Here is a 24,451-nt window from a genome sequence, read left to right on the forward strand (position 1 = left end):
ATTCTCTCTGCATTCGATACAATTGCAAAATTTATGAGACTTTTTGAAAGTATTCTCGTGAACTTCTATTTGAATAGAAAAATATATCTAATAAGCAACTCTTAAAAACAGAAATTCTTAATGTGAAAAAAAAAAAAAAAAACGTGTGCATCTCGGGACGACCGACAGAAGTGATAACTTAAACTAATCTAAGTTAAACTATTTAATATTGAAATTGATAATGTAAGATTTTTATAACATAAATTAAAAAAAGATATATAAATAGAAGTTACATACGTACCGCTGCCGTATGCGTGAGAGAAAGAGAAGCAGACAGACTGGCGCCGTAACGCGTTACGTAACGAAGCGGTTTACCCTCCTATAAAAAGTTACCACTTCAAAAATCAGGATTTTCGTTCCAGATATGGCGCCTACTCGGGCAGCGAAATGTACACGACGGAAGAAATACGAGAGTTGATACATTACGCGAAGGTACGCGGCATCCGAGTCGTCATTGAAATAGACGCGCCGGCGCATTCAGGAAACGGATGGCAATGGGGAAGGGTAGGTACTTCGTATTAGTTACGTCAACATAATTAAAGCTCGAACGCGAATTGTAAGAAGTACAATTTTACAATTTTTAATTTTTTTTAATAATTCTGATAAATTGTAATTTTATTATATTTTGATTTAAATATTATGTAAGTGTCTGTGAAATTTTAAGGGCTTAAGTTGCCTGAAATAAACGCATTTCATTCATTTGTCAAGAGAGTTTTTAGCTTTACAGGTGTTTTTTTATGAACAAATCACGCACGGTCGGCCGGCCTCAATTTAAGATTATAAGTAACAAACTTGTTCATCATACGATGGTTTGCTCGGCGTAGGAATCGAACCCACGACCCTTGGGGCCACAGTTAAAGCTACTAGCTATTGCACCACCGACTCAGTTGACTCGAATGATTTTGACACTGTACACAGACCGAACGATCTTCCGCGTAACGCTGTTAGCGTTAGAAAGAGATGAAAATAGCTGTTTGTTATCTAAACACCTTAGTATCTCTTTATTCCCGCAAAGCAAAAAATATCTGCTATTAAGGGCACTTCATAAACTATTTTCGAAGACAGACATGACGTTTCTTTTACTATTACAGATTTGATTAGAAGTTATTGCTATTAATAAGAAACCTTCCTTACTCTTAAATATCAAGTGTCTTTATCTATGCTAAGGTAATGGACGTTTTGATGATATTATATATCCATCCATTTCAAACTTTAATGTCTATCTAATCTGAACAAGAGAAGTACCTAATAGATATCTGAAAGAAACGGCTTAGTAATACATAGCATTATATCTTGGAGAGGTCGTTGTCGGTTGATCTGTATCATATTCTTAATATAAAGTCAGATTATCACCAATATGCAATACCTACTCATCCACAAAAAAAAACTGTCCCTTTTTCTAAAACAGTTTTAAGGTTTCATACCTAATATGGCGCATATTAAACAAATCCATCCTATTTTCACTTAATTTTGGGTATTCAAAAATTACATACGAGATAAGAACTCATTGCCCCCAGACTTCGAATGCCAAATAATTTTGACAAAGATAATTACTTGATCGGGGATCAAAGTATATCGAACAAGTTTACTTATAATTAACTAGCGACCCGCCCTCGCTTCGCGTCGGGAACTGTAATTTATTATTCATCTTATTGAATTTTCTTTTATACAAATCTGGTACTGATAGTAGAAAACACAATAAAAAAAGAACGTAACAAACAAAAAAATCTAATCTTTCCTCTTCTTTTAGTAATCACTATTTTGGTGATAATGGCTTTCAAATAAAATATAGATATATGCTGTTACGGGCTTTTTCTAGGACTATTTAAGATAAACATTTCCATTTTATATCATATATTTATATTTATATATATTACGTGTAACTCCAACGATTTTTGCGGCCCACGCAAAAATAGCTCGCAGATGGCAGATTTTTCCTTTTTATTTTCCTCTTTCGTTATATTTTGGGTAATTCACTCTATATTTTTATCAATTATAGCCTATGTGTTATTCTGATCTGTAAGCTAGTGTCATATTTATTTATATCGAATCCACAGCCTAAAAAAGAAGTTTCAAGCTTTTAGCTCTAAAAATGACGATACTTCCATACAAATTTTCATTTCTCACTTTCAGCCCTTTACAACCCTTTTTTCGTATTAAAAACGACATTAACCCATGTCCTTTCTCAGGTTCTAGACTATGTGTGAACCAAATTTTATTTAAATCGCTTCAGTAGTTTTGGCATAAAAGCGCAACAGACAGACAGAGTTACTTTCGTATTTATAATATTAGTATCTATTAGTGATTGAAACAGAGATATCTTTGCTTTTAAATCGGTACAAGTCTGTTTTTACGCAAAAAATATACTGATTCAGATCTAAGCCACAATACTGTGAACGGAGTTTTATGATTCGGCTGTTGGCGAAGGCTACATACACTTCTGATTAACTTAAGTCATGGATAAAGTTTAATTCCAGGAATACGGCTTAGGTGATTTAGCGGTATGCGTTAACGCTTACCCCTGGAGACATCTTTGCATCGAACCTCCTTGTGGTCAACTGAATCCAGCGAACCCTAATATGTACCGGGTGCTGAGGAACTTGTACCAAGATGTTGCGGATCTGTTGAATTCACCGCCATTGCTACACATGGGAGGAGACGAGGTAATTTTCGCTTAACAGCTTATTCTTGATCGGGTAAAAGAAACACACCAAACTACGTTGGAAACAAAGCCTTTTGGACTTTGAGAACACGACAAAAAAGCCATCTATCTTATAACTATATCGCCCAAATCGCTAGAAACGGCAGAATTAATTGCATTATACATACATTTGGGTACACCATATTGTACTATTTATTATTTTGAGCTAGCACTTGCAAGTTTTGGGCAATTGAACCAAACAGCCCAACCCAGATAAATCTTGGTACTTTCACCGTTTGGCCCTGGGATTTATTAATGGTAATTACATAAACAGCTATTCAGTGGCATTATAAATCGTAATCTGTGAAATAAGCCAAAACGCTTTCAATATTAGGACATAAAACACAATTGGCCTTACTTAAATTTCTTTTAGATAAAGGCACAAACACAATGACTAATAAACTTTCACATTTATTACATTAGTAGGATTATCAAATAAGAGCAATCCTCAAATAGTGCATTTGTTTGAAGATGGCATTCTTAAATTTGTTAAATAAAATGGCGGATGTGATATGATTGAGTTCAAATTTTGAACTTTTCATGAACAGTAAGGTTTCTGGTATGATGAATGGCGCACAATTGGTATCAAAAATTGATTTCGTTTTTAAACATTTCGCTATAATAGTCTGAGGCAATGAGGTCATGTTGCACTAGTTCTTACTAAAGTTAAAGAGAACATTGGGAAGATTGAATTAAACAATTAAGAGCTTTAATATTAAGAAGATTAAATCGTAGGTTTACTTCGGGTGCTGGAACTCGAGCCAAGAAATTATCTCGTACATGAAGGACCAAGGATACGATACGACGGAAGAAGGTTTCATGAAGTTGTGGGGTGAATTCCATAACAAAGCCCTTCAAATTTGGGACGAAGAGATTTCCGCGAAAGGACTGGACCCACAGCCCGTGATGTTATGGTCTTCGCAACTGACACAGGCTCAGAGGATCTCACAACACTTGGACAAAGAAAGGTCGGGCATGTTTTCAATGGCATTTTCTTTACGTTAACTTTTCATCATCGAGTATCATTATTTTTTGAATCAGTGGTTGATTTTTTTGTGAAATTAAATCTGCAGTAAAAAAAAATCCTACCTAGTCGTTTGTAGCCTAAGCGGTTATTCCAACTACAATGAAATGAAATTGAATACGAATAAAGAAAATGTATTCAAAAAACGATAGAATAGAAGATAAGCTTTTTCTACAAAACAAAGGGACCTTTCTGTAATGGTGGCACTAGGTGGCACTCTAGTAGCTTCAAGAAATCGATGTTTTTCTCACACTTACAGTTAGTATCACATATTTAGCTAGTCTCAGTGGAACAGGTTTCATTAGTCTTATCGTGTATAAAATTGTATTTAATGCTGCTTGTAAAATCATATTGCATATTCGCTCGGATTTAAATGACTATGTTGCCTATTCCTATGGCGAAGTAGTATTGGATTTCATTTTAAAGGCCAGAGTCGTAGTTTCATTCAGGGATTGGAGCTATTAAAAAAAATTACATTAATTATTCTCTGATTTATTACCATGGGATTGGGTATAATATTAAACTATCGTGCTTACAGATACATCATTGAAGTTTGGGAGCCTTTGAACAGCCCATTATTGACTCAACTCTTGAGGCTCGGCTATAGAACTGTTTCAGTACCGAAGGACATTTGGTATTTGGATCATGGCTTCTGGGGCAGAACGGTATATTCCAATTGGAGAAGGATGTATGCTCACACTCTACCACGGGACGAAGGCGTGTTAGGCGGTGAAGTGGCCATGTGGACGGAGTATTGCGACGCTCAGGCCCTAGGTAAGTTGGTTACTAGACAATGTAGCTATTTAGAGGGTAGGTATGGTCTAACCAATTGAAAAGAAACTTATTGGAACTTCATGAAAAGTTTACTGCAAAACAACATCGCATGTTCACGACAGGTAGCGCGCGAGTAGTTTCTACAAATGTATGTGATTCCCATATTTAGCGATGATCAGTCGAATATGACCGTATTTTATCTCTATATAATGAAGACATGAATGGATGAAGGGAATATGATACAATTTGTTGGTTTTGAGAAAACGGGCAACAAACTTTTGATACTTATACTTTTTCTTGATACTTATCTGCTTCATCACATGTAATTTCTAAAAAATTCCCTTAAACCGGTAGTTTTAAGGTCTAATATGGTTTATAGGCACATAACATCTTCATTCAATGTGAAAACTCAAAAATCTTAAAAATTGTACTTACCAATTCATTCATTCATTCATTCATTCAATCATGTCTTCAAATGTTAACAGATTTTTGTCTGTTTATCTGTGCTTCAAAAAGTATCAGGGATTTAATTAGGTGAACTTGTTAGTAAACATTTTGTGTGAGTTTAATATTGTTCGGTTAACTAATTATGTCGAATACAAGAAGCATTATAGTTGGCTAATATTTGCTTTCTGTATGTAGACACCCGAGTATGGCCGAGAGCGGCTGCAGTGGCGGAGAGGCTGTGGTCAGACCCGACGTCCACAGTGTACAGCGCAGAGCCGAGGCTGCAGAGGCTCCGGACGAGACTGATAGCTCGGGGCCTGAGGCCCGACGCCATGTCCCCGGCGTGGTGCTCCCAGCACGACAGCAAATGTCTTTGATTAGAAAAAAAAATGGTGCACGTGCAACTTGGTACACGTGAATGAAGTGAAACTTCTTTTTCGATGTGTGTGTAGTATTGTGGTTTTCTTCATTTTTCATCCTTAAATCAGATTGCTCTTGTAATAGGAGTTGCTGTGTATAAGAGATGCGACATTTTCAACATTCATATTATATATGTATATAAATTTATTTATTTTTAAATTATAGATTAAAAATATAATAATATATATATATATTTTAAAATACTTCATTAAAATATTGCATGCTACTCGTTGCTAACGCTCGCGCTGGCCTGTAACAGGTTATACAACGCGCATGCGGTCGAGTGCCACGCATTCACTCTCGCTCTGTCTCTTTCTAGTATGGTAGCGTTATACGTTTAACGCAACCTTGTTGGAAGTCGTATTAGAAGTTTCACTTCAAAAATCATTGGATGACTAGTGTTGTCAGATTTATTACAGAATGCTGTTTCGAAAGACGACATCGTTCGTATACATTTTTATATTTAATATTGAGAATCAAATTTCAATCCCTGGTCACTATTAGTTCTTATATAAACATTAATTTTTTTTCATTACATTTTATGAATTCGATATTAAAGTGGATTTTTCTTGTTTATTACAATTAATATTATTATTACAAACATTATTTTGTTCGATTTCCGAGAGATGATAGTTAACATTACTTTTGCGGTTCGATATTGCATTTATTATTTTCATAATTTTAGATATTTTCATTTTCGTGCTCCGTTCAATATTGTGCTAAAAACATTTATACGCACATTTATACACACCAACTGTTTATTCATTCTGTGTGTAACGAAACGTAAATATCGAATTTTAAGTAAACGATTATTCTAAACTTTCTTCATTTGAAATTCTAAAATGAAAACAATAAATGCGATATAGACTTAGAAGAACTAAAAAAAAAACTTGACTTGCCTTAAAAGACAAAGTTTAGGTATATAATATTAAAAGAAGAAACTAATTAGTAGGAATGTAATTCAAGAGTGTGCTATCTACCAACAGTTCTAGTTCTTAGCCGCGCCCGGGGGCCACGACACGGACACATTGCACATTTTAATAAATTTTAATAAGTTCATACCTAATAAATCTAAATAATGAACTAGTTGTAATTATGATTTTAAAACTAATAAGCTGAAGAGGGCAGAAGACGAACGAGTATTTTTCGTTTAAAAATAACTGTTTATTGTTTATGGTATGTTTTTAATTAAATCTGTCATCACTGCGGTCGAAACTGATTGTGAACACCAGCTAGTATAATATATACAAAGATGTTTTTTTTAATACTTAGCTACTCTGTGAAGTTTAGTAACATGACAGTGTTGCCAAAATTATGAAAAGCGATGTGATTTTTTATTTATTGTAATTTAGGTTGAATAGGAGCGAAGCGAAGAATTTATAATGAGCGAATTGTATATAAACATATCACAGTTTTGCATTTGTAAGTTTTGTAACTATTGTTTTATTGAAACTAATCATAAGGAGTTCTATAGAATTTTTCTATTTGATTATGAATATATTTTTATTTATAGGGCTTATTTATAATATAAATTATTAAAAAAATATCAAGTCAATAGTTTTATTAAAAAGGTTTTTTTTAAATTACTTTTAAATAAAAAAAAGCTGATTTAATTGTTTTATTTCTTATTCACATAAATATCTACAATACATATTTATGAGGATTATAAGTAAAATTTAATTGATTACAATTTTTTTATTTCTCTTTGTAGAACTATACGTACAACTTACACTACGACATCCGATTATCCGTTTATTATTATTGACTCAAAATTTTTGCCCGTATATACACATATTGAAAATACTAAAAAATCATTAATACAATAAATTACATATCGATAAAAATATTTATAATGAGTTAAAAATGGTTTCCAAAAAAAATAATTGCAGAAAAATAACAAGTGTAGCTTTAATTAATGTTTTCTCATTACTATGTTTCTCGACTTACATCCGCGTTCCAAAAAGTACGAAAAGGGAGATCTAAATAAATAAAGACAATTCTCACATGCCCGACGGAGATTTATTGGTGAACGGTTCATGAGATTAGGCTTGTTTGCAAAATTTTTGTAAAATGTTTGTGGCAAAATGTTTGTGGTCTTTCGTATATGTCACTAAAAGGTTTGTTTAGAATACTTTATTTAGGAAATTCAACGTGAAGATGTTTATACAAATAGCGCCATTCACGTTAAATCGTGACCGGGATTCATTTGTCTTTCAATAAAATAACTTTAATTCAATACGTCGATAGGTTAAATATTGGTTTTGCTTGCATCGATAACCACTTACATCGATACACCGTTCTGATTTCTATCGTTCCCTTTATTCGCTAAACTCAAATCATTTGGTACCAGATCTTGCAAAACGGTGTCGCTTCTAAAGATGCTAGTGGCGATTCTATTCGCCAGCCTCTCCGATTCTCTCAAATCGTCGTCTTTAGAAGAATGCGATGTTAGATCTATCTCCGCGTCACTATCGGTATCACTTTCCCTCTCGCGTCGGGGACGATACGCTAGATCCTGAGGCTCCTCTTCATTACAGGGACAGTTCTTACCGGCCAGCACCCTTAAGTCTGTCGGAGCCACTTCTGAATCCATTTGGGGCATGAGGAGTGATGTAAACGGAAAAGATTGCTGCATCATTCTAGCTTCTTCGTTGTACGGCATCGGAATTGGAAGGTCGTGTGGGGGCTGTGGAATAGGTTCTTGCATGTTTGTATTGTGTATATAGGGCTCTTGACGCGAACCAGTGATTTCACCGTTTTCGGTGTTAGATCTTTCAGGCGAGTTCCCGTCGTTGGGCGAATCCGGTGTTTCCGGTGAAGAATCAGGTGGCTTAGCATGGCCTGAAATCGAACATCAAATAATAAACATTCCAGTATGTGACAAAGACATAAGGGTCAAAACAAAACGGGGTAATCGTCGACTGCTACAATAAATGTACGATTTACTAAACGACTGCTTTATATTTATTATGGCATTGATGCGAAAGATAAATTTAACGTTTACTAGTGATAGGACGTCTTGTGAGTCTGCAAGTGTCGGTTTCACCGCCCTGCCCATGCCTGTCGTGCCGTTTTACAACAAAAATTGTGATCTTAGAACTCATATCTCAAGAGGAATGGCGTTGTAGATGTCCATGGACTCCGGTAACCACTTAACACCAGGTAGGTCGTGAGCTCGTCCACCCATCTAAGCTAAAAAAAATCAATTAGTAATTAGAACAATTAGTAAAAATCGACTTAATAGTCTCATATAGTACATGGGAATCCTAATTTGGTGTCAGATGAGCATTTGCAATTTTTTTCCTATCTTATTAATGGTAATAATAATGGTAATGTTAAAATTTCTGTAGTGTTAAGTATTATATAGCATAGGTATTACTAAGTATTACTAAGGTACTAGGTATTACTAAGTACCGGGCATTGGTAGCGGTGGTGTCCCGAGTCCGAGGCACCTCATCCTCCAAGCATCTTGCAGCAGCTGCAGACGTGCCTGTTTCCGCCATTTTGCTCGACGATTCTGAAACCATACCTGTTAAAGGAAAAAACTATTAAAATAAATATCATGTTCGATATCGAATAAAGTGAATCCTCGTCACAGCTCTAGCGTCAATTTTTTTGTGTTTCCTCTTCTCTACTTTTCTTTCTTTTTTCTCTACTCTTTGTATTTATCTAGTGGTAGAGAACATATTGTGATATATCATATTTAAGTGTCATTTAATTTAATAAAAATGATTTGTACCTTAAATTTGATATTATAAAAACATTCAAAAGGTTTGTAATTAGCCATAATTAAATGTCGAAATTAAAAAATTTTCTTCATTTCAAAGCTTTAATGTTAAAAATTTTATTGTTGGCTACCATCGTTCATGGATACCTTTGGCTGGTGCAATGGTGCAATCGTAGCGGTGGGGAATTATGTGCTGCTTTATTCAAAAGGAAATTATTATTTATAAATACTTGCCGATTTAGTAAGTTCGTAATAATAGCCTAAAGCTGTAGGCAGCTAGCGCTATATGAGACCTGCTCTCTGGTCATCATCATCATTATCAGCACACAGCCGTCCACTGCCGGACACAGGCCTACCCAAAGGTTCGCCACAATGAGAGATGATGCGCAGCCCGCCTCCCAGCTAAGGTATAATAATACATTACAATACAAGAAACATAATGTAATCAATTTTTCCAGCGAAATCTGATATATGTTATGATGTGCAGAGTTACTACCACTTGTTTTCGATTTCTTTGATTCGACAATAAGTCTTTTTTCCTTTTGTTAGCTAATAAGCAGGTTCTTTAATCTTTAGTTCAATTTTTGCCCCGACGTTCTTACAATTTACCATGAATATGCATGATGTATCGCATACCGTGGAATCTCTTGATCAAGTAATCGTTTATGAGACATTTAAAAACTGGATATGTAACGCGCTTAGTGCGGGCGCTGGTCTTTGCAATATTCCTCTACGGAGCAGAGACATGGTGCATGAAAAGCCGCGGTAGCAGAAATATCGATGCCTTTAAAATGTGGCTGTGGCAGAGGATGCTCCGAATACCATGGACTGTCAGGTTTTTTTTTATTGCTTAGATTTGTGGACTAGCTCACAGCCCACCTGGTGTTAAGTTACTGGAGCCCATAGACATCTACCACGTAAATACCGCCACCCACCTTGAGATAGGAGATTTAAGATCTCAGTATAGTTACAACGGCTGCCCCACCTTTCAAACCGAAACGAATTACTGCTTCAGGGCAGAAATAGGCAGGGTGGTGGTACCTACCCGTGCAAACTCACAAGAGGTCCTACCACCATTCAATTACGCAAATTATAATTTAGCGGTTTTTATTTTCATTATACGATGCTATTCCTTCACCGTGGAAGTCAATCGTGAACATTTGTTAAGTACGTATTTCATTAGAAAAATTGGTCGGGCGGGATTCGAACCCCGATGCATCGCTACATACAAATGCACCGGACGTCTTATCCTTTAGGCCACGACGACTTCAACGACGACGACGACGACTTCGAGCATTTAAGAGCTCATTTTAAGAGAGCTAAACATCCAAATAAGGCTCTCTGACATCTGCCATTAACGTGTTATCTTCGGACACACAGTGCGGTCTCCCAGACATCAATTAGAGAAGCTCATAATTTTGGGTCGCATAGAAGGCAAGCGTGCCGTGGACATAATACCAGCCAAATGGTGAGATTTGTTTAAGAAACCGGTTGGTGGTAGTCTATACCGTTCAGTCCATGCCACCCATGACCGAACACTAAGGAGGAAAGTCATATGTAGTCGCGATCCTCAGCACTGAGGGAACGATGAAGAAGAAGATGTAGTCCTGTGGAAATGATAACCTCTCACGAATGGCCCGCTTTATACTACTGAGCCACACGTCGGCTACTTAACATATTAAAGCCAGAAGAAGTAGGAAAGATAATTATGTGCCTGTGAAAAATAAAGATATCTTCGGCAGCATAGAAGTTAGCGAGTGATAAGGCAGTTGGCAAAACATGGTTTAGTTTTTCCGTCTTTAAGTCATGTGTGTCATATTTGATTGATACGAGATTGTCTTTATATTACTTGTACTTTAGTTACCTATTCTATTTTATTCAATGTAAGCCCTGTTATCTTATTCGTGCTAGGTTATTGAAGTTTTATTAGCCCGTTATCAGAAGAGTAAAAAAATTCATAAATTTTAATTTTAGTAAGACCTTATTAATTATACCTTTAACAGCCATCCATTAAAATGATTATAACGCGCCGATAACTAATATTTCATAATTATATAATATAATATTTAATAAAAATAATATTTCATAGTTGAATTAACTGCGAATAGGTAGGTCTTTATGTAAAAAAAAGTTAAAACTTTCAATTTTACTTTTTTTATCTTCTTACTAATTTCGAAATGTCAACGGACATAATAATTAGCTCTTGAAATGTATCATACCAGAAACTCATTGAAAATACTTAAATATTTTAAAAGGAACCTTTTCTTATTGAACCATTCGAATTAGTTTTACTTGTAATGTTTATTTGCGTCTTCTACGAACCAATGTAAAACGCAAAATATTCGGAATGCCGGAAACAGGAAATTGAAAATAATAAACGCTAGGTTAAACCGTAAAAGTAGTTTTATAATGAGTACGACTTGTGAAAGCAGGAGAAAAAAAACAACGCATCGCAGCAGAAACAGCTAGAGTTATCCCTGAACTGCGTTTTCTAATCTCGACATAAAGTAAAACTGACAAAAAGTATCCACATATTGAAAAGCTTCGACGACATCATTTAAACTAATTTTCGTTCGAGGTACTCCGAAAACTGCTGTTTGAATATGCTATGAATATGGAATATGCAAATATATAATAAATAAATCAATAATAATAAATAAATAAATAAATATTTACTAACAATCACGCCACGTTAACTGGTCCCGTGATAAGTTCGTAAAGAACTTGTGTTACAGGTACCAGATAACGGATATAAATGTAAGATTTTTATTATACACCTACATATATTTAATAGACATCCATAACATTATATTTATCATACAAATATCTTCCTTGGCGGGTTCGAATAAGGCCTTATGTAATAAGGCCATATGTAATAAGGCCTTTACATTTTAATTATTTTTTTAATATACATACTCTAACTGGCCCCTGCGTGTTAGTTGTTACTAAACGAATGAAACCCCAATGTGAATACAGCTACCCATCTTGAGACATGAGGCAGGCAACTTCTTTACATACATAAAGGCTTTTTCATCCTTTAAACTTGAACGCATGATTGCTTTGTGACAGAAATAAGCACCCATAAAAAAGAAGACATGCTAGCTTGCGGCCTTTGAAAATGTAGCGTTGTTTTATTAAAACGAAAACTATTTTTGGCGGTGATGTAATTTGAAATCAAATAGTGACACGAGAAAAAGACAAACATTTATATCCATAGGATCTAGACCGCGAGAGGATGATTTTAAATGCTCATTAAGGCTTCACTTCCAGCCCGTATGAATTACGTAAAAGTTTTTTAATTATCTCTTACTCGTTCTTTTTCAATTCTCTTCTTCATTGGGTTCTGACTAAAATTCGTAGCCAGTTCAATAAAATTACTTGTTCGATTTTTGTTTGTACTTTCCATAGTTTCATTAGCCAGTTGAAATGTCTAGCTGCTACAATCACGTCACTTTTCCAATAAAATTTTGTGAAAAGACACACCATAAACCTATTATGTAGATCTATTTATCTCTTTAACTTAGATTTCTGCTTCCAATAAAAATCGGTCACCTGCGTTAATCTTTCATTTATGTCAAATAAAAAAGTACAATTAAACATTGAAGGCACGCAATAACAATAAAAAATAAGTAACTAACTAAAGAAGAATAATGTTATATTAAATCGTAATTTCAGGCTTATTTTCTGCTTGTCTGTCTATCTGTTTGTTTGTTACTTCGCGTATATCTCTGGGATTACCCAATGGATTTCCAAATAACTGATGTTACTTACTACTTGACAGGTGCTTAGAAATAATCTGGAGCAGAACATAGTCTTCTTCGTTTCAGTAAAGTCAGTTGTTACTAAAACACCTATCATTTAAAGGAATTCACATTGATAATGTTTTAGATGTAAGAACTTGTATTTGTCTGTTACTTTTCAAGCCCAAAAGACTGAAACGATTCATAGTTTGAGCATTGTAAAAGAATATATTCTTCAGTTTCATTCCAATTCTAAGCACACGTCTCTCTCCACGTAATACGCGGGTGAAATTACGAGCGGAAGGGTAGCTTAAAATAGTTATTCTAGAAACTAACCTGCACCCTCGCCTCGGACAGACTGATCCTTAGAGCGACTTCTTCTCTCAAGAACACGTCTGGATAGTGCGTCTTCTGGAAGAGCGACTCTAGTTCGCTGAGCTGTTGAGGAGTAAAGGTAGTTCTGTTCCTCCTCTGACGTCGCCGACCAAACATGTACTCAGTTAGAAGGTCCCCGGGAAGCGGAGAAAGGTATGGCCCAGCCATCTCAGGAATCGTAATGATTGGCTAATTTTAACCGTAGATTTCTTAAGACAACATTAACCTACGTGTAACTAGAATGTAAATGAAGAAAGAGTAGCATATTTAGGCAATGTTTTGCAATTCAAACACGAATGAGACTCAGAATAGAATACAACAAAATGAAGCTCATCCAATACTCATATTGAAAGTGTTTAAAACTTTTCGAAATACGCGGTACTTCGAGACTTTCACAAGGGGTGCTAATCCCAAAAAGCTCTGATGTTCACTGCTTGAAATCACAGTTAACTTCTGATGAAAACCCCCTTGACTCCTCCCCTCGAGACAAAAATGGGATTACGTGATTGGTCGAAATCGGTAGGGGTTGGAAAATCTAGCCAATCAGGATGATTGCTCAATAGATGCGTTTAATAGGTGTAGATTAAGTTATGGTGTGATTGTAAATATAAATTTTATAACACAAACTGAAATTTAAGCACCGCTGATTTTACCTTAATGAAAATAAATGATATCAAATGAAATGATGAAAATTTTACATTAGCACGAATAACTGGGATAAACGTTGTACTGCAATAAATATTTGTGGAAGGATATGTTCTAAGAGTCAATACCATTATCAAATTTGCTTTACCGCGAAGTCATGAGTAATTGGAACGATTATGTCAATGCAATTACGACCAGAGTTAGCGGTGGTATCAGGCTTTGAACATGTTCAAACTTATGTCAGCGGAAAAAAAAGAAAATACACAAAGAATAAATAGATAACTAAAAATACTTTAGAGGTTTAATCTCGTGTTTTTTATTGTAATCATATTAGTTCTGACGTTTCAAATTTTACAGTTTTCGAACGAGTTTACAGTTTGCGTGGTTACGGACGTCTGCATCTTATCTACTAGTCGGAAAAACTAGGAAAAGTGGAAAATAAAATTAAAGAAAAAAGAAAAATTACTATATGGGAAGAGACTTTTGTTTTTATGAGTATTCGACCGTTTATTCTAAGAAAATTGCTCCGAAGAGCTAATTGGAAATGGTATCATCTACCACTTAAGCAAATATCACTCGTTCATCACTATTGATCACTTACTTATACAGAGCATATACATATACTGTTGCATTTTCAGTGATCTTAACTTCCTTCTTCTTCTTCTTCTTCCAGTGCCTCTTCAATCCTGAAGGTTGGCCGTTAGCTTTCTATATTCGTTTTTATCTGCAGCCAGCCGGAACAGCTGTTCGACGGAGGCAATACCGGTCCACTCCCGGATATTCCGGAGCCATGATTTCTTTCTTCGCCCAGCACGTCTCTTTCCGTCCACTTTGCCCATAATTATCAGCTGGAGCAGCATGTATCGATCGTTCCTGAGCACGTGGCCGAGATACTCTATCTTGCGCTTTTTGATAGCAGGCAGCATTTTCCGGGACATATGAACGCGCTGAAGCACGGTTTCGTTCCTGACCCTCTGCGTCCAACCAATGCGTAACATGCGACTCTTAACTTCCACTTACGTTGAAACTCTAATGAACTCCCCAACGGTATTTCTCGAGTGCTACAATATGTATTCATTCAAACAAGAATTAAGAAAAGTTTGTTACGGTAGACAGCGGAGCGTCAATGCCCTAAACAATGCCAGTTTTTTCTTTTTTCCTATTCGCTGGTAGCCTAACGGGCTAGAATAAGCTACGCGCGGACGGGTAGGTGAGCTCACAGGCTCATCCTTAGTGAATTTGCTAACACTAGCCCAAGCAAGGGCAGTGCTTTGCAGAATCTACCACCGGATTTACCGATCGAATTTACCAGGGAATGTTTGAATTTATTTTGGAAAACTTTAGTTATCTAATTTTATTATTAGTCATTTTGTAAGTTTTAATATTTTATCGAATTCTCTCTGTTGTCAATAAAACATTCAAAATATGGTTGTTGCTGCGGAAATTCAAATTACAATTTCGGGCAACGGAAGAGGTTTTTTTTCAATTATTGTTAAATTGATTCAACAATTCCTAGGAAGAAAAAGAAAATTAAATTTACATGGGCATTTAATTTTTTTATACTTCAAAGTGTTTAAATTTAAAACGTACTTCTTCTGCTACTAAAAACTTCTCTAAATTGTACTACATATTTATAAGTCCCACAACATGAATGAAGCAACACACATTCAGACATATTTCATGTGTTCTTTTTATTTTATCCACTAGATCAAGGATAAGCTTCATGCGGCCCGCCAAACATTTTTAAATTTATTTTATCTCTTTCTTTGTTTCTCCCATCAATTCGTTTTTCTGTTCTTTTCTTGTTTGTTTTTAATAAATAAATAAAGTTTCGTAAATTATTAATAAGAGTTGATCTATTTGCGGCCCGCCAAAAAAAAAATAAGTAAAATTGGCCCATTGATTAAAAAGGTTTCTCACCCCTGCACCAGATGAGTGGACGAGCTCACAATACATCTGTAGTTTTTTTTTTTTATGATTGAATATTTACTGGTGGCCCGGAGGCCTTTCAGTTTCACCAGGACAGGTGGGTGAGCAAAGGCTCAGCCAGAAGGGGTGGGATTTGCTAACAGCTGCCCGAGCGCCTCCGAAGGAGACCTAACAACTCAAGAGTAACTGAATGAATCTACTACCGGATCGGAATCGCGACCCGCTGAGAAGATCCGGCGAGAAACTTAGCGAGCTGATGCATGGGTTAGGTTGCACGTCGACCTCTTTGTCGAGTTCGACGAGTACGGTTACCGGGGTTCCTCAGCCTGCTCCTAGTGTTAGAGCTGAAGGTATTTAATGCAAGAGTTATTGGATCTGATGGATCCGTAAGGACGTGTCTAGGGTGACGACGGTGACTTGCTCCTGCGTGATCAGGATTCGGGACATCTGTAGTTATTAGACATCCCAACGTGATCACCTTCCGACTGTGTTAGTGGTTGTCCCACTGTTCGAACCAGACTAGTCCCAGAAATAGATCTTATTAAGACAACAACCTAATTTTAATGAGGGTTTTTTAACAAAATGATTTGCCATACTGTTTATGAACAATAAAAATAAGAGTAATATTTAGTAAACATAAATGAGGTAAGCGATGTGGGAAGGGAAATAAGGGAAACTGCAATTATTATGAGTAAATGAAGTCTACTACCGTCGCGCGCCTAGACGCAGTGAACTTTAGGGTTGGTAGCTACAACTATTTAAACATTAAATAATATTTACTTATTTTGTGACTAACGATTTGTATTCTAGGTTAGGATTTCTGTCAGGTAAGATAGTTTCCCAAAAAAAAGAACACTGATAATATTATTATTAATTTTATTGTTTTCTATCTGGAAAAGTAACGCAACGATGTGATTTGTTGTTCGCAGCGTGCTACATTATTTTACAAATTATGAAAGACGCAAGTGTTCTTCTAGCAATTCGAATGTTTGCTATTTCCCGTAGGAAAATTTGCCACCCCTGCTTACTCCGAATATAAAGGTAGTTTACAATTTCCAGATATCTACAGTCCATTACGTAGAAGTCAAATACTTGAACTGTGGTGGGATGCAAGAACATATCGCGGATTGGTTGAACTCGGACATATGGAGCCTTATTTTTAACACTATTATTGTGAATATAGCACTCCACAAAGCTGAATATTGGAGCGTGAAGAAAATAGTAAAGACTGAACTTTATAGAGCTACTTTTGTCACCACTTAACTGACAGTAGCCTTGGGCGGCTATTCTGGCTTCGCCTTGATTAGTTAGCGAGCTCACAGGGCTCAGGCTGAGAGGGTTTGCTATCATCTGCCCTGACAATAACAGTGCTTCTCTGAATCTATCACCGGATCGGAATCGCAATCAACTGAGAAGATTTGGTGAGAACGTTCTGTAGCATGGGCGCTCTGGTGCTTGGAATGCTTAAAAGCACAGAGAGTGGTTGGGTTCGAAATGGTATGCTTAGGGCGAGGGCAGCTGTTCGTTGCCCCATCGTAAAGGTCGGAGATATAAATTGCGGTGGCTACAATGACAAGGCTAGACAATGGAGCTACGATTCTCCACAGTGAAACAAACCCCTGGAATTATTCTTAATGCTCTAGGTACCTTTAAAAGTTTTTTTTTTTTTCGCTTCGATGGGTGGACGATCTCACAGCCCACCTTGTGTTGAGTCCATAGACATCTACAACGTAAATGCCGCCACCTACCTTGAGATATGAGTTCTAAGGTCTTAGTATAGTTAAAACGGCTGCCCCGCTCTTCAAACCGAAATGCATTATTGCTTTACGGCAGAAATAGGCACGGTGGTCGTACCTACCCGTGCGAACTCACAAGAGCTCCTACCACCAGTAATATATACCTACCTACCTATAACCTGACGACGTTGGTAACACGAACCCTACCAAGAGCCGTGCTTCGCAGAATCTACCACCGGATCGGAAATGCGACCCGCTGACAAGATCCGGCGAGAACTCAGCGGGCTGTGTCTGTGGGCTAATTTACTCGCCGAGCCCTTCGTCGCAAGCTTAATACCGGAAAATATATAAAAATACGGCCAAGCCCTGAAACGAAGCAACGCCCGCCCGTCCGCAACTGCGCTAAACGAGTTTCCACAAACATTTTAATGAATAACACCTCCCGCCACCCGGACACCCCCAGCGCCCGCCGGAGCCCGCAATGTGCTAATTAAACATTCGAGCTATATTGTTTCATTTACGATGTTGCGGAAATTCGTATTCAGTAAGTTCGTGGCTGCGCGGTTCACGTTATCAATGGTTATAAGATGTTTTTGATTTATTTTGTTGCATTACAAAGCGTATATATATTGAGAATAATATTTGTGGGCTAGATAGTTTTTAATGCGACATAATTAGAAACTGCGCATTACCTGTGGGTTTATATTTGGTTTTGTGCAAAATAATTTCTGATTTTATTGAATATTTTTCAAACACAGTTCCAAATTCTAAGGTTTTTTTAATTCTTAGCCAAACATAGATAAATTAGATTTTCGCTACAGCGATTTCGAAACACGGTGTCGATTGTTTTATTAATTGCTTAGATGCGTAGACAAGCTCAGGGCCCACCTAGTGTTAAGAGATTACAGGAGACTATAGACATCATGCGTACCATAGATCATAGACACGTGAATGCCGTCAACCATCTTGATATATGACGTGAAATTCTCAATTGTATTCTATAACAACTATCCCACCCCTCAAACCTCTCGGTCTATGAAATAAAGACCTAAAATAAAGGGCTTTTAAAACTCAATATCCTAAAGACTCCAGAATACTCACAACATGACGTCATATGGAGCAATTTGCTTAATTAGTCGTATGAAAAACTTGCAAACAGCGCGACGGCACGGACCAGTAGCTCAATTACTTAATTAATCCTTTTTTCCGCTTTAAAATAGCATTTATAAGCGGAGCTCGTGCTTATGGGAAATGCCTCCCCTACCACGCTAGGGTTGGCACTAACTAAATATTTTTTATTTATTTCATCAACAAGTTTGTTTTAATTTTTGCTCATTGATAATGGTTAAGGCATTAAAATGAATGCGCTAATAATATTTGATAGAACTATAGCGGACTTTTAAACGGTTTATTGGGTTTTAGCTTTAATTTATTAAAGCTAACAATTAGGTCGGGATATACAAATAATTAAATACAGACTACTAACACTATGACAAAAGGAATTTTGATGAAAATTAAGTAAAATCCTTTAATTAAAAGAGGACTAAGTAACCGACTATAATCATAATCCCGAAAATGCTCATTACAAAAAGATGCAGCAGCTAAAACTAAATTTACGTATAGATGTAAAATAAAGGGAAATTTAAGTAAATAATACCATCATGTATTCCAATAATTTAATTGCGTGTCAACGATAAAGTCATACTGTAAAAACATCTCGCTGAAACTGTTGATTGATCTATTTTTCATTAGCTCACAATATTTTTTAAGCCAACATAAAAAATAATGTGCTAAAAAAATTATTTTAAAAACAATGGCCCTGTCACCCCTATAGAGAACGTTAACAGAGTTTACATATTCGAAGGCAGTCGTACAATAGCGTCGGCTTTCCACTGTATCCAGTAATTAATGCGGTCCGCGACTAATTAACTGGTTACCTGGGGGATTGCATAGTGTTGAGAGATGAGATCAATATTGATGATTTCTATTATTTTATTAATGCCTTCAAATGTTACGCAAAAATAATTATATAAGAAAACTATATATCTATATATCCGAACTTAGTTAATCCAGTCTTTATTTTATCTGCAAATTTTCGTTTACATTATATTTTATTTATTTATTTTATTTATTGGTTACCAACATGTTATACATCAGCACAGAACATTACAGGTATCATATACTTTGATTTCACACTAAACGCTAACACAATTACAGGTACCGACTGCATGCATTGAAAAAAGTATTATGAAAGATATACAGATAGGTGATGCACCTGATTTTGTGAATGTTCATGAAAAACCCTAACCACATCGTATATGCCACAATTATTTTTTATTTCGACAAAGCTGAATGCATAATTACTTCGATCTCAACGTGGACGATCAGGATGGTACAAGTCCGTATGTGTGCTAAACCTATTTCGCTGTTTTTTTTTTTGGAACGAAGTTCCTTATGGGACGATACGGAGGGGTACCCTAAACGGGAAAAAACGTCCGTAACGTAAGATTTTTATTAGTAATGCACACCGTGTACGACTTAACTTGGTAATTACGTACAAATTAGTAATGCACACAGTGAACGACTTAACTCTGTAATAACGTACAAAAAATAACATATTTTTTTATCATTCATTGACCACGATCTCAGAGCGTTCGTTTGCGCAATACACTAACTCTTATGCAAACAACCGTGAATGAAGTGTACCACAATAAGTTCGCATGTTACCAAATGACCGTGGGTTGTGGCGAAACTTCCAGTTTTATTCTCTTTATACCTCGAATAGAACTTAAAATTAATATTTTTATAATAAGGAACTTTGTTCCTATCCGGTGTCCCACGACACCACACATCTTATTATAATTTAAATGTTTATTTATATTTTAGCTTTGTATTGATTACGTGAAAAGCTTCGAGCATAAACATATGAATTAATCAAAAAGCCGTTATGTACATTCAGACAGATCTCTATAATATCAAAGGCTTGCGAGGAGTGCGTCGCTTCCTTCTTTTGTCCGAAATCATCCGTTTTGTTTTAACACCCCTTTATACTTTCATACGTTCATGTGCAAGTTGTGCAAGCCTTCTTCGTCATTGTTAAGGTTAATGTACATTCTGGTAAAATCATAAGTAAATTTTTTAAGCAAATCTTTAGAATAACGTCTCTAAAATAAAAGATTTGGTACGTCAAACCTAAAGTGTATATTAGATCTCAATACAATAACAGACCTACTACACTCTTAATTTATCATTGCTTACTGTTATTTAAGACGAGCTAAACTATCAAAATCACCATATTTACGAGTAAAATCGTTTTCAATTTGTTCCAATCTTTATTTCTACTCGTAACAATAAAGGAGGGAAACTTTAAGATACATATTTATATACCAATCTAATAATAAATCTGTTTAGATATTACTAAATAATTAATAATAAATAATTGTTCGATATTTGTGTTGTAAGCATGTTCGTAGCCTAAAAGCCTCCGCTTGATATATTTATGATTACGGCGTACGTCCAAAGCGCGACATTGTCTTTGCGAGGGCCCTCTGTGGCGCCCCATCCGTCTTCCTTTCACGCCAGTACCTCCTTTCTTTGCAGGCACGAGATTTTTTTAATTATGACGTTGGACCTTTTTGTCTTTAGAAAGAACTCGCTTTGGCATGGGGAAGAGTGTCGGTGACGGTAGTCAGTTCGATTTTGTATAAGGTAATAATAATAATAATTCAGTAAGACCACCGCGAGTTCCTGATTGAAGAGTAAAGCAAAACACTTAAGGTTTGGATGTGTTGAGATGAGCCGCATCTATACTAATATATAAATCTACAGTGGTTCTTACGGATGTTCCATTATAACTACTGAACCATGCATCCGATTGACTTGAAACTTGGTATCCATTTAGAAAATACATGTACTTAATGGATAGGCTAATATTTATATGAGTGTTGGACCTTTTGAAGTCGTCGTGGCCTAAAGGATAAGACATCCGGTGCATTCGTGTGTAGCGATGCACCGGTGTTCGAATCCCGCAGGCGGGTACCAATTTTTGTAATGAAATACGTACTCAACAAATGTTCACGATTGACTTCCACGGTGAAGGAATAACATCGTGTAATAAAAATCAAACCCGCAGAATTATAATTTGCGTAATCACTGGTGGTAGGACCTCTTGGGAGTCCGCACGGGTAGGTACCACCACCCCGCCTATTTCCGCCGTGAAGCAGTAATGCGTTTCGGTTCGAAGGGTGGAGTAGCCGTTTTAACTATACTGAGACCTTAGAACTTATATCTCAAGGTGGGTGGCGCATTTACGTTGTAGATGTCTATGGGCTCCAGTAACCACTTAACACCAGGTGGGCTGTGAGCTCGTCCACCCATCTAAGCAATAAAAAATAATAAAAAAAAGTGTGTGTGTCCGCTCCGACGCACGACTGGAGTTTACTGGATATAAAAAATTAAACGAAACAATACGAGAAATAGTTCTATATTACGACAACACGATACACTACAGATTATTAACAAATTAACGAGACACAAAACAAACGACTAACAAATGAAAATACAATAATGAGAGAAACGCGCGATCAGTACGAGGCTTTGTGGCGGACTGCCGGCGCAGCAGCCCGGCGTCACCTGCAATAACGCGGCCGCGCGTTGGCTCCTGATTGGCGCGCGCACGCATCACGCAATCAGGAGCCAATCAGGCGCATAACGCATTTCGTGTGACATGCTAGTACGATTTTGATTGGCGCGCGCACGCATCACGCAATCAGGAGCCAATCAGGCGCATAACGCATTTCGTGTGACATGCTAGTACGATTTTGGTCCCCATAATTTTCATACCCCGGGCCTATATATGTAAATCGATTCTAAAGGAGTAAACTCCAAAAAATAAAACTCCCTAATAATAATGATAATAATGTTAATTTTAAATGCCCAGCGAAGCGGGCGAATACGGCTAGTCGTATAAAAGAAGGAAAGCGTTTTGTCAATGAAAGCATTTAATAGCGGGTAAACATTAACAATATTGATATTACAAGCAAATAAATTAGTGTCAAAGAAGCTCATAAAATGAAAAATAAAGTTTTTATTCGTAGAACAAATTCTATTGTTAGTTTTTCACATATTATATAGTGAAAGTTTTTTTTATTAAATTCATTGTCAAACATCGCAAAGTGAAGCTACCAGGAAAGCGCGGGAAACGCTCACGGAAGTTCTGATTATGTAGAGGAATTAATTTTCAGATGCGACGAAACTGCAGTAGTGGAGGTGGGGGAAGGGGGGGATGGAGACAAAACTACTTCATCCGCACCTGGGGGAAACGGGTAAATCAGTTTTCGTCGTAGACTTCAAAGCTAGAGCGTTATAAAACGAAAGAGAAATTCTTTTTAATGTTGAAGGCTATGTATATTCGTTATTTCAGAGCAATTGAAACTTCATATTCATGTAAATACCACCAATTTTTCTAATGAAATACGTACTTAACAAAATGTTCACGATTGATTTCCACGGTGAAGGAATAACATCATGTAATAAAGATCAGGTGGGCCGCGAGCTCATTTACCCATCTATGCAATAATGCAATAAAAAAAATAAAAATTAAGCGCTAGGACATTGTGTTCCGCTCGCCGTGGACAGATGACTTCACGGTCTATTTTATATTAATTGGTTAACGGGGTCTGTAGACATCTCAACGTGCATGCCATCCGCTGTCCCATCCTTCAAACCAGAAAACGCGATCGCTTCGAGTTACAGACGCGATATGCAATTATGGATACAATGATAAATTTATATTTAAAGAAAATTAAGAAAGGAACTAAGATAATCTAAGATTCTTCGATCAAACGAATCCACGACGTTCATCATTTTTTAAATTCATTCGCTAAACTGGTACTCGTATTAATAATTGAAATTCGAATACAAAAATAATGAAATATACCCGTAGTTATTTCTATGATTAAACAGTTTAACAAACGAAGGGATCCCGTGCCTCGCCTTTGTAAATATGCCTCTCAACATGCTATTAATATGAAAACAATTCGTCCCTTGCCGTTTTTACACGTATCGTAACACTGGTGCACAAAAGTGGATGCATATAAAATTTATGCAACTCTAGTATCAATATTAAATTCTACCATTGACAGTTTCAATAGGCACAGGTGAATAAGCCACTTTGCGGTATCTATAGACTAACGGTTTATTAGCAATTCATATTACCGCAATAATAAATATTAATTTAATAAATAACAAAAAGTTTCGCGCACGCGTTCATAGTGTTGTTATAAGAAACTTTTTAAGCTGGACCGCAAGACATCAACTTAATTTAGTGATTCTTCGGGCTTAAACTGTCAATAACTCTCACTATTTTACTGAGAATCTTTATTTAAAGGTTTACTTGTAGTTAACCAACACCTATGGTGGTGTCTTCATCGACATCTTGAATTCGATTTGTTCTTTGCTTGGCTTTGGCCTGTGATATAGAAGATTTGAATACGTACCGTTTGCTAGACCTATTGATTAAAAAAAAATTCTTTTCTTATTAATATGACGGTGTCATTGGTATAGTTAATATTATCGATTCGTATCTGCTGCGGTGAATCATGATATTGTCTTGAAATTATTTACAATACAGTATATATACAATATTAATAATAAAATATATGTATAGATGTACAATATGCGTGTTTTAATTTATTTTTAACCTGAAGCTGTCAAGGATGTGTCCTGTAAGATCGTTTATTATTTCTTTAGAAGATGAGTTTAGTTTATGAAATAAGAAGAACAACAAATATATCAAGTTTCTGATATCTGAATTTGTGTATCAATAAGGAAAGATAACTAACTACACATTATTATTTATTAATGTAAAATTAAAATAAAAAAATATATTATTTG

The 24,451-nt window shown here is 36.1% G+C and overlaps 2 protein-coding genes across 5 annotated transcripts in view; one reads left to right on the forward strand and one right to left on the reverse strand.

Annotated features, from left to right (window-relative positions):
• Positions 1–7,018, forward strand: part of GlcNAcase1 (beta-N-acetylglucosaminidase 1) — a 24,459-nt gene extending 17,441 nt beyond the window's left edge. For 3 of the 4 annotated variants that reach the window (XM_062670792.1, XM_012694916.3, XM_012694914.4), the window contains 5 exons: positions 402–543; positions 2,517–2,702; positions 3,476–3,708; positions 4,303–4,538; positions 5,181–7,018. In XM_062670792.1, coding sequence (XP_062526776.1) covers positions 402–543; positions 2,517–2,702; positions 3,476–3,708; positions 4,303–4,538; positions 5,181–5,362 — 979 coding nt within the window. In that variant the 3' untranslated portion in view covers positions 5,363–7,018. 4 annotated transcript variants of the gene reach the window in all.
• On the reverse strand, positions 6,422–13,667 carry LOC101740886 (homeobox protein orthopedia). Its single transcript, XM_004931608.5, has 3 exons — positions 13,209–13,667; positions 8,820–8,934; positions 6,422–8,246 (listed from the first exon to the last, which is right to left on the reverse strand). Exons 1-3 carry the CDS (start codon positions 13,413–13,415, stop codon positions 7,687–7,689), a joined length of 882 nt encoding a protein of 293 aa, XP_004931665.1. The 5' UTR covers positions 13,416–13,667; the 3' UTR covers positions 6,422–7,686.
• Between the last annotated feature and the right edge of the window lie 10,784 nt (positions 13,668–24,451).

Source organism: Bombyx mori, chromosome 11, assembly GCF_030269925.1.
Source record: "Bombyx mori chromosome 11, ASM3026992v2".
Classification (NCBI taxonomy): domain Eukaryota; kingdom Metazoa; phylum Arthropoda; class Insecta; order Lepidoptera; family Bombycidae; genus Bombyx; species Bombyx mori.

What these genes read in the sequence shown, in the direction of transcription:
- LOC101740886 (XM_004931608.5), bottom strand. Translation starts at nt 13,415, where the DNA reads ATGGCTGGGCCATACCTTTCTCCGCTTCCCGGGGACCTTCTAACTGAG. An exon ending in TGTCCGAGGCGAGGGTGCAG is followed by an intron (nt 8,935 to 13,208) that starts GTTAGTTTCTAG and finishes TTCCTTTAACAG; the next exon opens with GTATGGTTTCAGAATCGTCG. An exon ending in ACCACCGCTACCAATGCCCG is followed by an intron (nt 8,247 to 8,819) that starts GTACTTAGTAAT and finishes GTTCGATTTCAG; the next exon opens with GCCATGCTAAGCCACCTGAT.